The sequence below is a fragment of the Lithobates pipiens genome, unplaced genomic scaffold (genome assembly GCF_037356315.1).
Source record: "Lithobates pipiens isolate NorthernLeopardFrog02 unplaced genomic scaffold, aLitPip1_a1.2 Scaffold_8, whole genome shotgun sequence".
Taxonomy (NCBI): domain Eukaryota; kingdom Metazoa; phylum Chordata; class Amphibia; order Anura; family Ranidae; genus Lithobates; species Lithobates pipiens.
The window spans coordinates 243,835,152-243,851,210 of NW_027507903.1; the positions used below are offsets into that span (position 1 = coordinate 243,835,152).

At 40.6% G+C, this 16,059-nt stretch overlaps 1 protein-coding gene across 3 annotated transcripts in view; it reads left to right on the top strand.

Moving 5' to 3' along the window:
* The window catches only part of MDM2 (MDM2 proto-oncogene), a 62,367-nt gene that overhangs the window by 26,508 nt on the left and 19,800 nt on the right, over positions 1-16,059 (top strand). For 2 of the 3 annotated variants that reach the window (XM_077469119.1, XM_077469117.1), the window contains exons 6-9: positions 5,652-5,713; positions 7,059-7,137; positions 7,288-7,448; positions 11,279-11,434. In XM_077469119.1, coding sequence (XP_077325245.1) covers positions 5,652-5,713; positions 7,059-7,137; positions 7,288-7,448; positions 11,279-11,434 — 458 coding nt within the window. The remainder of the gene's footprint in view (positions 1-5,651; positions 5,714-7,058; positions 7,138-7,287; positions 7,449-11,278; positions 11,435-16,059) is intronic. The other variant, XM_077469118.1, reaches the window with a different exon arrangement.

Sequence of the window (16,059 nt, forward strand, 5' to 3'; positions counted from 1 at the left end):
GGATGTGCTGGTTTTCATATTACGATACACAGGCTGGTGCTTCCACCACCAGTTAGCTGGGATTGCTGTGAGATAATCTTTCACTAAGATGGTTTTGGCCCAGCTTTAAATCACGAAGATGGAAATTGCTACTTTGTGCTGCATTTTGTAGTGGGTGCAGTTTGGGGAAAATTCCAGGGGATGATCAATTTCATATCTTGCCGGAACCACGGACATCAAAATTGTCGCGGCTCTAGCCAATCGCGCCAGAGCGTTCTTATCGGTGACAGTACATCACTGGAGGGCTCTATTCCAAGATTTCATTATGTGCTAGTATGTAAGTAGGGGTGTGTGTGTGTGTGTGTGTGTGTGTGTGTGTGTGTGTGTGTGTGTGTGTGTGTGTGTGTGTTTTCAACCGCTTTAAAATTAAATACATGAATATTGAAGCTGGAACACTTCTTAGTTCTTAGTAGCTGAAGGCAAAATGTACAAATGCAGTCAATTAAAAAAAAAAAGTCTCTACTAAAATTACATTTTTATTCCTGCTCAGGACCGAGTGCATATAGTACTTGGTCACATTCAGATCCCTCCCTCGGTTGCTAAGCAGAATAGTTGGACAATGTCGTTCTTGCCATTCACAAAAACAGCACACATCGCGGTGCAATGTGCTCTATCTGTATCTGCAGCTGCTTATAAAGATACACAGCACCACAGTGCCGAATGACCCTTCACTTTGAATGATCAGCTCTGCTGGTCTCAGACACATCACTGGCTCAAATTCACAAATCAATCCTTGGGTCAGGGCTGTGTGTGTTTACAAGCAGTTGGCAGATGGATCACACAGCCTCACAGCACTGCGTGATCTTTCACTTTTAGGAATGAACAATCAGTGCTGCTTTTTCATTCATAATGGTGAAACCAATAATATGAATAGTGGTGCAGCTGCCAGCAAAAAGACGTCTAGAAATTTTTGGCAAACTCTCTCTGGCTGATATACTGTAACTTTGATTTGGGATATTTCAGTACATTCACCATTTTGATTGTAAGCAATTCCAATGTTTTGACCACTGGTGTTTTGTAGAAAGACAACCACGCAAGCTTTCGGTTTTCGTTAGAAAAATATTTTGCCTTAAGCATTGAAATTCAAAATGTTACAGAAAATATTTCTGTAAAATGGACAGATCAGTTAATGAGGAAATACCTGTGCAAGTCACTGTATTTATTTTCTCACTGTGATCACATGCACTTGAAGTTTTATTTTTATTTTTTTTATGTACTTTTAGTCTGTTGATTAACAATCCCTGCATAATGTCCCGTGGGTTCATTAATCTGCATCTCTTGTGGTAAGGGATCATACGCATGTGTGTCAATGCCGTGTGTTTAATGCGGCATTCAGCATTTTTAAAGCCTCATCACCGACCCGTTAATGCCTGCCATGAATATTACAAGGGTACCCCACAGTGCTGTTCACACAGGAGTGGTAGTGTTGTGTTTAAAAATTTAGCAGCATGTGTTCGGTTTCTCAGGGCATTCTCTTATACAGTGAGGTAAATAAAGAATTTGCTGATATTTTTTTTAACATATTTGCCCACTGACAAATGATCAGTCCTATAGTTTTAATGGTAGGTTTATTTTAACAGTGAGTGACAGAATAACAACAAAAATCCAGAAAGACGTATTTTTCGAAAAAGTTATACATTTTGATTTGCATTTTAATAAGTGAAATAACATGACTTTGTGGCAAAACCCTTGTTGGCGATCACAGGAGGTCAGACGTTTCTTGTAGTTGGCTACCAGGTTTGCACACATCTCAGGAGGGATTTTGTCCCACTCCTCTTTGCAGATCCTCTCCAAATCATTTAAGGTTTCGAGGTTGACATTTGTTAACTCGAACCTTCAGCTCCCTCCACATATTTTCTATGGGATTAAGATCTGGAGACTGGCTAGGCCATTCCAGGACTTTGAAGTGCTTCTCCTTGAGCCACTCCTCTGTTGCCTTGGCTGTGTGTTTTGAGTCATTGTCATGCTGGAATACCCATCCACGATCCATTTTCAATGCCATGGCTGCGAGAAGGAGGTTCTTGCCCATGATTTGACAGTACATGGCCCCATCTATCATCCCTTTGATGCAGTGAAGCTGTCCTGTCCCCTTAGCAGAACCCCCCCCCCCAACCATAATGTTTCCACCTCTGTTAGGTGTTCTTGGTCATGGACAGCATTCCTCTTCCAAACACAGTGAGTTGAGTTGATGCCAAGGAGCTCGATTTTGGTCACCTCTGCCCACAGCACTTTCACCCAGTTCTCCTCTGAATCATTCAAATCATTTTTCTGACACTTGTTTCTTAGAAGTTAAAAATCAGTATTTTTTTTTCTGATAGAAAATTACTTAAACCCTCCAAATATATATATATATATATATATATATATATATATATATATATATATATATATATATATATATATATATATATATATATATAATTTTTTTTAGCAGAGACCCTAGAGAATAAAATGGAGTTTGTTGCAATATTTTATGTCACACTGTATTTGAACAGCGGCCTTTCAAAAGCAATTTTTGGGAAAAAATACACTTCACTGAATAAAAAAAAAAAAAAAAAATGTAATGTTAGCCCAATTTTTTTTGTATAATGTGAAAACTGACATTATGCCGAGAATCACGATCTTTTTTCTAAGGAAAAAAAACGTGATTCTCATTTTATCCAGAGTCGTGCAGCTCTATACATGTGCTTTCTTGAGCAGGGGTACCTTGCGGGCGCTACAGTACTAAAGTCCTTAACGGCGTAGTGTATTACCAATTTGTTTTCTTGGTGACTATGGTCCCAGCTGCCTTGAGATCATTGACAAGATCCTCCCGTGTAGTTCTGGGCTCATTCCTTTTTTCCTTCACTGTACATCTGCTCTTCCTGCCTGGAACTGGTTACCATGTGAGACTTGGAATTACTTTGTGTGGGATGGCATATAATCCTCTCATTGAGCCTCTGTGTGAACATATTATTTTTGATGTGTCTGTTCTATGGCTTTTGTACTTTACTGTGTGATGTAGATATATAAATATAAAATTGGAGAAAAAAAAATTAAGCAGCATTTGGCTTTCATGAGGCATCAACGCTTGTCAAACGCATCCATTGATTTCAGTGGTAAGGCTCTGTAACCACACCTGAAAGTGATTGTAGAGGCAGAAGGTTTTCTATCTTAATGTATTCTATGCATTAAGAGAAAAAGCCTTCTGTGTGCACCAGCCCCCCTAATACTTATCTGAGCTTCATCTCTTGAAAAGCAATTTTATAATTAAAATGTGCCTGCACATGGTGACACTGTGGATGCACAGGTAGTAGTGTGACAATGTCCTGATATTGGATTTGTAAAGAAAACTAGAAACAAAATAGTTGGACTTTAGAGGCGCACTGGTAATTTAATCTAATCTAAAAATGTTTACATTTATTAATTGGATATATAAATAAAATGCATATTAACATGTAAATATACATAATCGATAGATTTAATACTGATACACCGTATATACACAGATTCTGACACCACATAGCACAGTAACACAGTACACAACCACATCCAGGAGTAAATGAACCAACAAGTTCCTAAATGTCACTCTCCAAATCAGGATGTGGGTATTCAAAGAGCTGTGGGTCAGAGTGTGGATCCGGGCATAAGAAATTCATTCAGTTGCTCAGTAGCTCAACATGTTGTGCGTGAAAATGCTTCTTCAGGAGCAATAATTTCATAAATGGATAGACAGCAGAGATAGAGTGTGCTAAAATGGCAGTAAGCATACTGGAACACTATGGTAAGAGTCCAAAGGCAATGAGGACACCAACACAAGGCTGAGAACCAAACAACTAATGGCAAAAAGATACAAGTATGTGTACATCTGTACACACTGCCTGTATGTTGTAGAGAAAGCTGGAGCAGGGATTTCACAGGGCAAAATACCTTTAAAAGTTTTGTTCAGCCCCAGTGTTCGGCATCGGTATGTCTCCCAAAGTGCCATTAAGCAGCTGCTGCTACTCTCTGAGCTTCATCTCTATCCAGCAATGTCCATGAGTGCCTTGAGTATTCATGAATCTCCCTTCTGATTGGCTGGGACACAGCAGTGGTGTCATTGGCTCCCTCTGCTGTCAATCAAACTCAGCCAATCGGGAGAGAGAGGGGATGGGGATGAACCGTGGTTGCGTGTCTGAATGGATACACGGAGCTGCAGCTCAGCTGGGGTGCCCCCATAGCAAGCTGCTTGATGTGGGGGCACTCAACAGGAGGGAGGGGCCAGGAGCTCCAATCTGGGACCCGAGAAGAGGAGGATTTGGGCTGCCTTGTGCAAAACCACTGCACAGGGCAGGTAAGTATGTTTGTTATTTTAATAGAAAAAAAAACAAAACTTTACAATCACTTTAACAGCACCTAGAGCGGGAGTCAGCAACTGATAGATCACGGCCTGGGCTCGCTGACCCTCTATCCCAGAGCATCAGAGTTCAATGCAAAAGGATTACTTGAAAGGTTGGAGCTGTAGTAGGAAGCAAGAGCCAATGTCTCCTTGTAGTCTTGGCTCCTGTTCCATGCAGAGTGATACCAACTCCACACCATCTCTTATCCTGGTTAGTTGTCTCCAGAGTGGTGCGAACAACAGGAAAGAGTCCTTCAGGTCACTGTGAAGCAATACACTGTACATAATAGTATAGGGCTGCTTTCACACAGATGTGCTGTGATTTACCCACACCGCAGGTGCAGTATACCTGCAGCTTTTTTGCTGGTTTTCTGCGCTTAGCCATAGACTTCTATTATCCTGCTCCCTCCCACAACTTGTAAACAAGGGGTGCCAAGTATCAAAGAGATCAAAGTATACGAATCCTTCTTGCAGAGAATTCACAAAATGTTTGCTATTGCATCATAACCTAACCATGCCTCAAGGTAGATAATTCTCTATGCATTGCTTTCCCTTTTAAGCACTTCCAACATGAAAAGCAACACTTCCATGGACATTTATCAAGCATTATTGAAACCTTTTTAACGCTTCATAAATGCAATGAAAATGCGTCATAAACGCCATAGGAGCATTATTGAGCATTGCTCTGTTCTTCATAATTAACACAGATATGAACAAGCCTTAACTTTAGCTGCTACCTGATAGACCAGGCTGTCACTTACTGCTCTCACCCCTATTAACAAATCAAAGTTTTTCCCAGAAATGCGATTACTATTTCAGCTTTGATATAGTATTGGCCTGTCGGCCCATAATAAAATAAAAACAGAGCAGCATTTTTAAATAAGCCGGGTACCAAATAAAGGCCTTATATAAAAATAAAATATATATAAAAAATATTTAGGTATGCAGATAATTTATAGTATTATATTAAGGGTAACTGGTACATACTGACATGGCTAGATTTAACTTGGGCATCCAGGCTTCAATAATCTCTAGTCACAAAAGGGTTAAAAAGACAGAGCTAAAAACACTGTATTCTACACATTCTACAATTGTCCTGTTTTGTATACTTAAATGATTTATTGTATCCATCTTTTCTTTAGAAGAGCTTGGAACTATTGTCCAAAGTATTTTTCTATTTAGAATGTTGAAAGTCATCTGTGTATAGATTTTATAATTTCTTTGTATACGTACCAATAATCTGTGTATTTTTCAGAGTCCTTGGGAGACGTATTGTATGGGAAAGACAAGTGTACTTTACAATCCCCGGGATCTCAGGTTGGTATACACTTCTAAACCGCTTATTTTCTGTCCTTTTCAGAGGCATCTAAGAAAATGAAAGCTCCCCAAAAAGAGGGCTGTGTTAATAGATAAGTTCACCTTTTGTGACAGCGAGCAGGGGAAAACACACACGTTAAGGATTTTTGCTGCTCACAAACACAGTACAATACCCTTTTTTGTCAAAATGTAAAAGATAATGTTAGATACCTAACATGTCATACTTTAAAATTGCATAAACCCATGGAACGATTACAAACTACAGTACTTAAAAAGCACCATAGTGGACGCTTTAAAAGGTTTTACAGGTTACCATAGATGTAATTCACAAGCTTTAGCAGCGCTCTGAAAATAAAAACAACAAAGTCCAGTGGTGATAATATGCCCTCTGAAGGGTGAGTCCATAGTGCATCAGGTGATCCTAAAAGTATTCATATCATGTTTTTCCAAAGCATAAAAAAACCTTCACCGCACCACGTGAGACCGCTCCCCTCAAACGCATTTGCCAGAACAATGTACTGTATTTTTCGCTCCATAAGACGCACCTGTCCATAAGACACCTAGGGTTTAAAGGTTGAAAACAAGAAAAAAAATATTCTGAACCAAATGGTGTACTAAAATATTTTCCAGTGCCCATGAAATGCAGAGTGACCATTACCATAGAAAGTATTGGCAGGGTATGGAGGGATGGCTGTGACTGCACTTATAGTGTAGCGCTGTGGGCTCTACAGATGCAGCCCACAGCGCTGCTGCCATCCGAGATCTCTCCCCTCCACTCTACAGATCTGTACACAGAGGGGAGAGAGGAACCGGCGTCGTCATGACGCTGGTTTGTTTACAAGTGATCACTCCGTTATTTGACAGAGCGATCGCATTGCAAACGGCGGGTGCATCACGATGGCCACCGTTCTGGCACTAGGCCGAAGCCGCAGCCTTTCCTAAGGCCGAGGCCACCATATTCGCACCTTAAGACACAGGCACATTTTCCCCCATATTTCTGGGGGAAAAGAGTGCGTCTTATGGTCCGGAAAATACAGTAAATAAGATGCCTTGTTACAATGATGTATCATTAGCCTGTAGCACCATAATGAAACGGAGAAGGAATCCTCTGCTAATGATACATCATTGTCACAAGGAGTCTTTATTACGTTGTTTTGGTGAGTGTGTTTTTTTTTTCTTGAGGGGAGCAGTCTCGCGTGGTGCGGTGAAGGTTTTTTATTCTTTGGAAAAACATCAGTTTTGAAAGTGAACCATTTACCCTAAATTCTACTTTTCTTTATTTTTTTTTATGACTCGTATCAGAAAATGGTCCTGTTGTCTCTAACTATGTTTGTCTCACATCTAGGCGTCCTCTGTGGAGTTCCAAGAGAAGTTACCTCCAGGCACCTCTGCGTCGTGTTCAAAAAAAGGCAACAGTGACTCTGGTAAGGAACCTTCGTGATCTCTGATGCCTTGGTGTCACATTGGTCTTGACATTCCCTCCAAAGTGTATATAATCTCTTGGCCATTATATAGTTATTGAGCACATTTTCTATGTATTTTTATTTTTTTAAATTTTTTTTTACTTTGCATAGAAGAAAATTCTTCAAATGATCAACCAGCAGAACAACAGAGAAAGCGCCATAAGTCAGACAGTATTTCATTAACGTTTGATGAAAGCCTTTCGTGGTGGGTGATAAGTGGCTTACGGTGTGATAGAAATAACAGTGATTCAACAGACACCTCTTCTAATGCTGTAAGTAAGGTTATTGGCTGACAACAAATTGGTGTGAGAGATTTGTATTTTTTCAGCAAAGGGTGTTAGACAACAGTGCAAGTTAACAGCATTCTTTGTTGCCTTTGAGGTAGATTCTATGCTACAGTGTTTGGTTTGTGATTTGTTTGGGATACAGGCTATTCGAATGGATAAAGACAGAATATGTAAGAACAAAAGTGGCAGGGTTGACTGTGAGAGGTTCTGTTTGCATTACGCAGTTGGTTTTGAGTTTGTCTGCATGAATGCGATGTGCCAAGAGATTCTATAGGTCGTAATCAAGTGAAAGCTAAGGTCTGAATAGAAACAGCGGTGGGAAAGTTTCATGGCCATCTTTATTTGAACATCGGTTGCTTTGGTAAAATAAAGATTCTCTGAATAAACATTCATCTTTGTAAGTGATTGGTAAGTAAATGGAGAAACTTTACCTATGTTTAACCACTTCAGCTCTGGAAGATTTTGCCCCCTGCATGACCAGGTCGCTTTTTGCTGTTCGGTACTGGCTATTTTGACTGGCGATTGCAACGCTGTACCAAAACAAAATTTATATAATATTTTTTTTTTTTTCACAGAAATAGAGCTTTCTTTTGATGGTATTTGAGCACTACTTGGTTGTTTTTTTGTGTTTGTTTTTTTTTTGTGATATAAATGAAAATTTTGTATTTTTTTTTCAATCTGATGCTAAGGGGAACTGACTAACGGACACTGACATCACCAGTGACATTAATACAATAATAGTACTATACACTCTAACTGTACTAATGACACTGGCTGGGAAGAGTTAACATCTAGGGAGATCAAGGGGTTAAATATGTGCTTAAAGCAGAGCTTCACCCAAAAGGGAAAGCTCAGTTTGTATGTCTCCCCATACCCCCCCCCCCCCCATTTGCCACCTTTTGAGGTCGGGGGGACCTGGTTTTGACATGCTCAGTTTTGTGCCTTCCCCTGCAGCTAGCCAATTCATGCAGCACAGTAAGAGACCGGGTGTGGACACCACTGGATTTCTGGACAGTTAGGAACCCTAAGACCCCTTTCACATCACACCGCCCATAGCGTCGGCGGATTTGCGGCGCATTTCGGCCGCTAGCGGTGCGCTTTTACCCCTGCAATAGCGGCGTTTTGCCGGCAGTATTACAGCGCTACCCTATTGATTTCAATGGGGAGCAGCGGTGGAGGAGCGGTCAACACACCGCTCCTTCACCGCTCCAAAGAAGCTGCTGGCAGGACTTTTGCCTGACGTCCTGCCAGCACACTGCTGTAGTGTGAAAGCCCTCGGGGCTTTCACACTACAAACAATGGTGCAGCTTTTTTAGGGCGGATTGCAGGCGCCTTTTCTAACGCTATAGTGCCTGCAAAACGCCCTGGTGTGAAAGGGGTCTAATATTAAGTCAGCAGCTACAGTATTTCTGAAGGAGCCTGGAGCTCCTCTTTTTAACTATGTGTATTGTGTGTGCAGTGTGCTGCTTTTACTAAGAGAGAAACTAACAGATTGCCCCCCTCTGTACAGAGCTCTGTGTTTGCCAACACAGGAGCTCTGGGCTGTGATTGCACACAAGCTGATCAGCAGGTCCCAGCCATGAATGATTTGCCAGGACTTACTTGACAGGCTTCTGCTGTGTGCAATCACAGCGGGTGCCAGGGGGGCATGACCGAAATTAGTCAGCGACATACAGGTATGTCGCTTTGCCCAGTGCAGTGTTTACGCAGTGCATTGCAAACGGGCAATGGCTAAGTGGTTAAGGTTTCTTTTTATAAATAGGATAGTAGATTTATATTTTACTGATGGATTGTTCTGCATGGGCAGATTCGGGGAGATGCAGTGTGGCACGCTTTGCTTTATTCGCATTATAGCCTGCCTTGGTATTAAAGTGATATTTAAGCAATTTTTTTCTTTTTTTTTTTTTTTTTGGGGCAAAATGAAATGCTGATAGCAGGACTTGCATACTCCAGCGCTTATTTATTTTTTCTCCACTGTGCTTGCCCATTACACTGCTCCCCAGCCATGCTGCCTAACTTCAGGTAAGTGTGTTCCCGGAATCTATGGAGTCTTGCAGGGGTTTCCACTTCGTGCGTGCTCCCGTAGCGAATGTCAGTGGCTCCTGAGCTTTTGGCTTTGAGACAATAAAAAAGACAGCAAGAGCATGCAAGTCCTACTATCAACAACTAATTTTCTAAAACTAGAATAATGGTGTTCTGTTAGATCAGCTAATGGAAGTGGCGTTCCATCAGCTGCGCATGCATTCCACCACTACCAGGTTTGCTAATCTAACAGAACACCTGCAGTCAGAAGACGGCAGCAGACATCTTACTACACCCAGCTACATCTTTCATTTCAGAGAAATTTTAGCAATAAAGTGAGCGTATATAAATATAGTAGTATATTGACATCTGTCATGCTGTTTGATTGTTTAATATTGAAAGCCTAAAGGCTTAGCGCTGAGCGGTGTGGGGTGTACCAACATGGCCTTCGGCATCTTCCTACTGCTGGTGTCCAGATTCTTTTAAAATGTAACATCAAAACAGCATCACAGATGTCAATATACTATATAAACGAACACGTACGTAAGTTATGCAAGCATATGTGAACAGTGTTCAAACCACACGTGAGGTATTCACACGATCATTTGAGTGAGACCAATAATTGTTGTGTAAGACCTCCTCTGTAACTAGACTGGTAATATGCAAACATTTTTAAAGCATTGCCTATGGAGATTTTTAGGTATCGTAGCTTGTCTCCATTCCACAAGCGTGCACAATTTTAAAACATGACTTGTTGGGTATCTATTTACTCTGCGTAGCATCATCTTTCACATTATACAATTTGGGGTAAATATTGTGTTTTTTGTTTTTTTAATTAAAGTGTATTTTTTACCAAAAAAATTTAGTTTGAAAGACCACTGCGCAAATACTGTGTGACATAAAATATTGTAACGATCGCCATTTTATTCTCTAGAGTCTCTGCTAAAAAGATAATATATAATGCTTGGGGGTTCTAAGTAATTTTCTGCAAAAAATACAAATTTAAACTTTGGAACAAAAAGTTCCAAACTAAGGCCTAATCTTCGAGTGTTAATGTCCCTTTTAAGTAACAGTACACACTATACACTTGGGACTGTTTGTAACATCCAACAGAATGTTGCATCTGTGAAAGACATCTTTCTAGTCTGTGTGCACAAACAACCCAGTAAATCTCTTTGGACTACATGGAGGTATGAAAAAACATTTGCAAAGAAAGGCTGTTTATAGCAGTATTCATAAAATGTAAACTTTGCTTTAAAAATTGTGAAAGTATTTATAACGTGAGGAAGTGAGAGAGGTACCATGATAAGCTGTAAGGTACTATGATACCAGTTGGGCATAATCAGAAGATAAGCTAAATGCCAGATGGGGCAGATCTGTAGCAGTGCATCTGGACTGGAACCATTTATTAACTTTCCAGACTTCTGTGTTGAGTTGCTGATTCTAGAAAGACATCCCTAATTGCACACATCAGCCTGTAAAAGCATATTTGCCATCATCCCACCTGATGTAATGCAGCCACTGAGGGAGGGCCAATATATTTTGTATGACTTCAGGATTTATTCATTTATTTATTTTTTCTGCTGTCAAAATGAACATTTATTTTCATTTTGAAGTGGATACATTGGTAAGTTGAACTATATTTTTCAGTGTTCACTGGCTGTCGGGAGCTAAGCAATACCAGTGATCCCCACTTATTTAAGATTGATTCTCTCTTCTTTCCAAACTGCAGACACCATTTTTAGCACCTCATCATTTCAACAGGTATTTTTTACTTTCACGTCTTGTTTTAGGATCTCCAAGCACATTCAGATGACTCTGAGTGGCTGGACCAAGATTCTGACTCTGACCAGTTCAGTGTGGAATTTGAAGTTGAGTCTGTATATTCGGATGATTACAGCCCCAGTGCAGATGAACAGAGTCATTCGGATGATGATTTAGATGATGAGGTACGCATATGCTTTTAAATGCTAATGGTATCTTGGAAAATGTCCACTCAATGCAAATGTATTTTCTTATGTAATTTGTATGCTATTTAAGCAGAGTTTAAGAATTTGTTTAACCTTGTTGCATACATGTTTCTTATAAAACCAGACCACCACTAAACAATACACAGAAAAATAATATGGCTAATGCCAAGGCTGATCTCTAGGTAGTGAGATTACCAACAATTTAAATACAAAAAGGAAACCATTTTACCCACCAAAGGATTTTTAATGCTTTGATCCTGGCACCACTGTCAGGCATCCCAGCCACATCCTGGACCTCCACTGCAGCAGCACTTTATCAAGCAGCACAGTCTGCTGATTGGATAGTGAAGAATCTGCAGCGTGCTGGAGAGGCCATCTCTCTGTCCACTTTCTCTTCTCTTGTTAGCACACTGACAATGAACAAAGTCTAAATGGCTCAGTATGCTGCACATTCCCACCCCTTTCCTACCATTGTGAGAAGTGCTGTACAGACTATTACAGGTTGCTTCTCTCAAGGAAAATTTAGGCACTTGACTTGGATACATGGGTGCAATGCTTTTTCATTTTTCTATCCATGTGGCTTTCAGCTTTAACAGGAACTTTTTTTTTTTAAGCTATTTTTAAATCTCGATGATGTGTTTTTAGATTCTACCTTAAATAAAAAAAAAACAACAACTTACCGTATATACTCAAGTATAAGCCGACCCGAATATAAACCGAGGCACCTAATTTTACCACAAAAAAAATGGGAAAACTTGTTGACTCGAGTATACGCCTAGGGTGGGAAATGCAGCAGCTACTGGTAAACAATGCCCATTTGCAGTCTCAGTGTGCCCACTTGTATCTTCGGTGCCCATTTGCAGCCAACACGGTGTCCATCTGCACCTTTGATTACAAACAGCGGGTGTCTCCCGCTGTGTCATGCAACTGCAGTCTGTTCGGCGGCTGTCTGCTGTAACAAAGCCCCGCCTCCTCCTCATCCGTGATAGATGGAAAACACTGATTCAGTTTCCCAGTATTGTATCAGTGTTCTGTCTTTCACGAACAGGAAGGAGACGGGGCTTTGTTACAGTAGCAAGTAAGGACCAGTAGTTACGGTGTGAAACCTGTCAGCTGTTGATTTCATCTTTTGCTGTATGGTTTTTAACCAATAAAGAAATCGTTGTTGGCGTGCCACTATCCGGATTTAATTATTTTCTATATGCTACCTTGCATACAGAGCCAACACCATTATTTGAGGAGAAGATTTTTTTTGTGACCCAGACACCTGGAGTGGGTTCTTTTCCTTGCTTTGTTACAGTGAACGGTCGCCGAACAGTTAGACTGCATGACACAGCGGAAGACCCTCACTGAAGTATAAGCCGAAGGGGGCTTTTTCAGCATAAAACACGTGTTGAAAGTCAGCTTTTTTTATACTTAAGTATATACGGTATTTAGAGGTATTTAAAGTGCTGCTTATCAGCATTCAGAGATAACCATATTTTGATAAACCATGGCCTCTGCTAATGCATGTTTTTGTCTGGCTTTATGGCAAGCCTTTGGATACTTTTCAAAGGATTTGTATGTGTCTGGGTGGGTCTCTTTGGAACTGATACATTTGTTAGCAAACTCTTATTCTGCTAACTGAAACTTAGAAACTGAATGAAGGTAGATGGTTGTAAATATTGTATGTAAAGGCATTGTGATTACTGAGCAATGTGATAATTTTATTGTCTTTTATGTATTTAAACAAAGCAAATCGTCATGCCTTCATTGCAGTATTTCCTCTCTTACTTCCATAGGCTGCTGTAAGCCTGGTCTGTTGTTACATTTTGGGTACTGAAGATGATCAGCAACTTCTGATATCACTGAAATGCATGTTCATATGCTTGTGCATTTTAGTGAGTGGCCCCTCGTCTTCATTGCTCCAAACCTAATGTCATCTGTTCAGATGTGAGTGGGAAGGCAGAGAAGCATGGCAAACAGCCTGTCAATTCCCACACACACTGAGCTCAGATCCAGTCTACAAGACTATTCATTGTCTCCCAGGTAGGAAACTGGAGCAAACCATTTTAATAGAAAATGTCTTTTTAAATTTCAATGTGTTTTTGAAATTTTTTTATTGTGCATTTACTGAATGTTAGATTAAGACAAATAAGGGCTACAGATTTTAAAATAGTGTAATTTCCAGGGTTCCTAATTTCCAGGGTGTGGCTTAGAGTCTCTGGTGTTTAGAGGATGGGGGGGCTGGTGGTTGCATAAATATATTCAAGGAGAAGGACATATTTGGGGGGGGGGGCAAGAAGGAAAGAGTAGGTTAGGTGGGGAAAAGAGTAGTGGTGTAAGGAAGGGCATAGGACGCATCTTCATCGCAGCACGTACACAGAAAATGCATACATTTTAAGGGGATGATAATCTGTTATAGAATTCTTGTGAATTCCAAAGGGCAGTCCAGCCAACTCAGGTCTGAGGATATGAAGACAGATGGAGATGGGTAATATAGTCTAATACATTGACCCACTCTGGAAGGGTAGGTGGTTAGGGTCCACACCAGTTGCGATCACATGAGAAAATGTTAAAGGATATCTTGAGTAGCATGTTTAATAGAGCTAGAGCATGGTAACACCGAAAGTGTAACCATACGGACGGTAAGGGACAGCAGAACCTGTGGTTTTGGTGTAGAGTTCCTGGATTATGCCCCAGAGTTTGTTGTGAGGGTGCAAGCCCACCAAATGGAACATAGTGCCCAGATATTTTTTTCCACCATTGGACTGTGACTGAGGGATAGACGATGGGGAGCATTGTAGGGCATCAGTACCAAGTGAGAATTTTGAAATAGCTTGTGTAAAGCCCCTTATCCTCCTCTCTCAAGCTCTAGCCAGATCTTGACCACATACAAATTTTGTTACATTTAATCATGAACTCTAACTGTAGACTTCCAGGAAAGAAGCAATAAGGCAACATCACCATGTACCACTTCTAAGCAGAAATCAGTGCCTGCTTATATAATCAGCAGATAGAGTTGCGGCCATGTACATGTACTGTATACTTACATGCTATATAAACCAGTTCCACTAAAATCATTAATAGCGATTGATACGATCATTTAAATTAAGCTAAGCATCTTTATCTTTTTCACCTTTACTTTATATCGAGAAAATATTCAAATTCAGCCAAAGAATAACTTGGCTGAAAAGGTGAAATTGGCTTGTTACAGCAAAGACCGTGGAAGAGCTCACTATTGGAGTTTTAGACAGTAGTAAAAGCTGGGGAATTTAGATTTTTACAGACCACTTTTTGAAGTTTAACTGTGTAGGGACTTCAAATTGTTCTTTATGAATGTCTAAGATTCCGCTGTTTTAAATATTACTTTGCTTTGCAGTAATATACAGTTGTGTTCGTAAGTTTGCATACCCTGGCAGGATTTATGATTTCTTTGCCATTTTTCAGAGAATATGAATAACACAAAAACATTTCTTTCACTCATGGTTAGTGTTTGGCTGAAGCCACTTATTATCAATCAACTGTGTTGTTTTTGGCCTAATAACATGCACACAAGTTGACACAAAGGGGTTTGAATGGCTATTAAAGGTAACCATCCTCACCTGAGATCCGTTTGCTTGTAATTTGTGTGTGTATAAAAGGTCCAATGAGTTTCTGGACTCCTGACAGACCCTTGAATCTATCATCCAGTGCTTCACTGACTTTTCTGGATTCTAAGTAATGGGGAAAGCAAAAGATTTGTCAAAAGGATCTGCAGGGAAAAAGTAGTTGAAGAAATTGGCATTATCAATCAGCAGTGTTCAAACTCTAATCAAGAAGTGGAAAATGAGGGGTTCTGTTGAAACGAAACCAAGGTCTGGTAAACCAACTAAAATTTTAGCTACAACTGCCAGGAAAATTTGTTTGGGATGCAAAGAAAAAACAAAAAATAACTTCAGGTGAAATACAGGACTCTCTTAAAACATGTGGTGTGGCTGTTTCAAAATGCACAATATGAAGGCACTTGAAGAAAGATAAACTGCATGGTCGAGTTGCCAGAAGAAAGCCATTACTACGCAAATGCCTCAAAGTATTGCGCTTACGCCAGGCAGGAGTTTTTTCGTCCCTCAGGGTCCACTGATAAAGGCTCAAAGTCTTTCAAGCCCCCCTCAGGAGGTTGCCAGCGACCCTTGTCGGGCAAACCGAAAGCAGGGTTCTCCAGACCCCCAGATAAGTCTCCTTTGGCATGAAGGGGCACTCTCACCTGCAGTCCGGGTGGGGGGACATCTTCGCTGGTTTTCAGGCCCATGGACCTCTCTGATAAACGACACGTGGGTCCACGAAGTGATTCTGTCTGGTTACAAGATAGAGTTCTTGTCCCCCAAGCAGATTTCTTTCAACGTTCGAGATTGTCCCATTTGCTCAGTTCTCCATACAAGACCCCTGCAAAAGGAGGTCTTGTTAAAATGGGTCAAATGTCCAGGTTCTCTGGACAGTCAGATTCGGCTGAGCCTAGGAGCCAAAGGCTCCCTGATCTGGTGGCTTTGTTCCTTGACTCTTTGGCAGGGGAAATCCTTTCTCCCTTTGTTCTAGACGATGGTCACCACAAATGCCAGTCTGTCCAGGTGGGGAGAAGGCCTGAG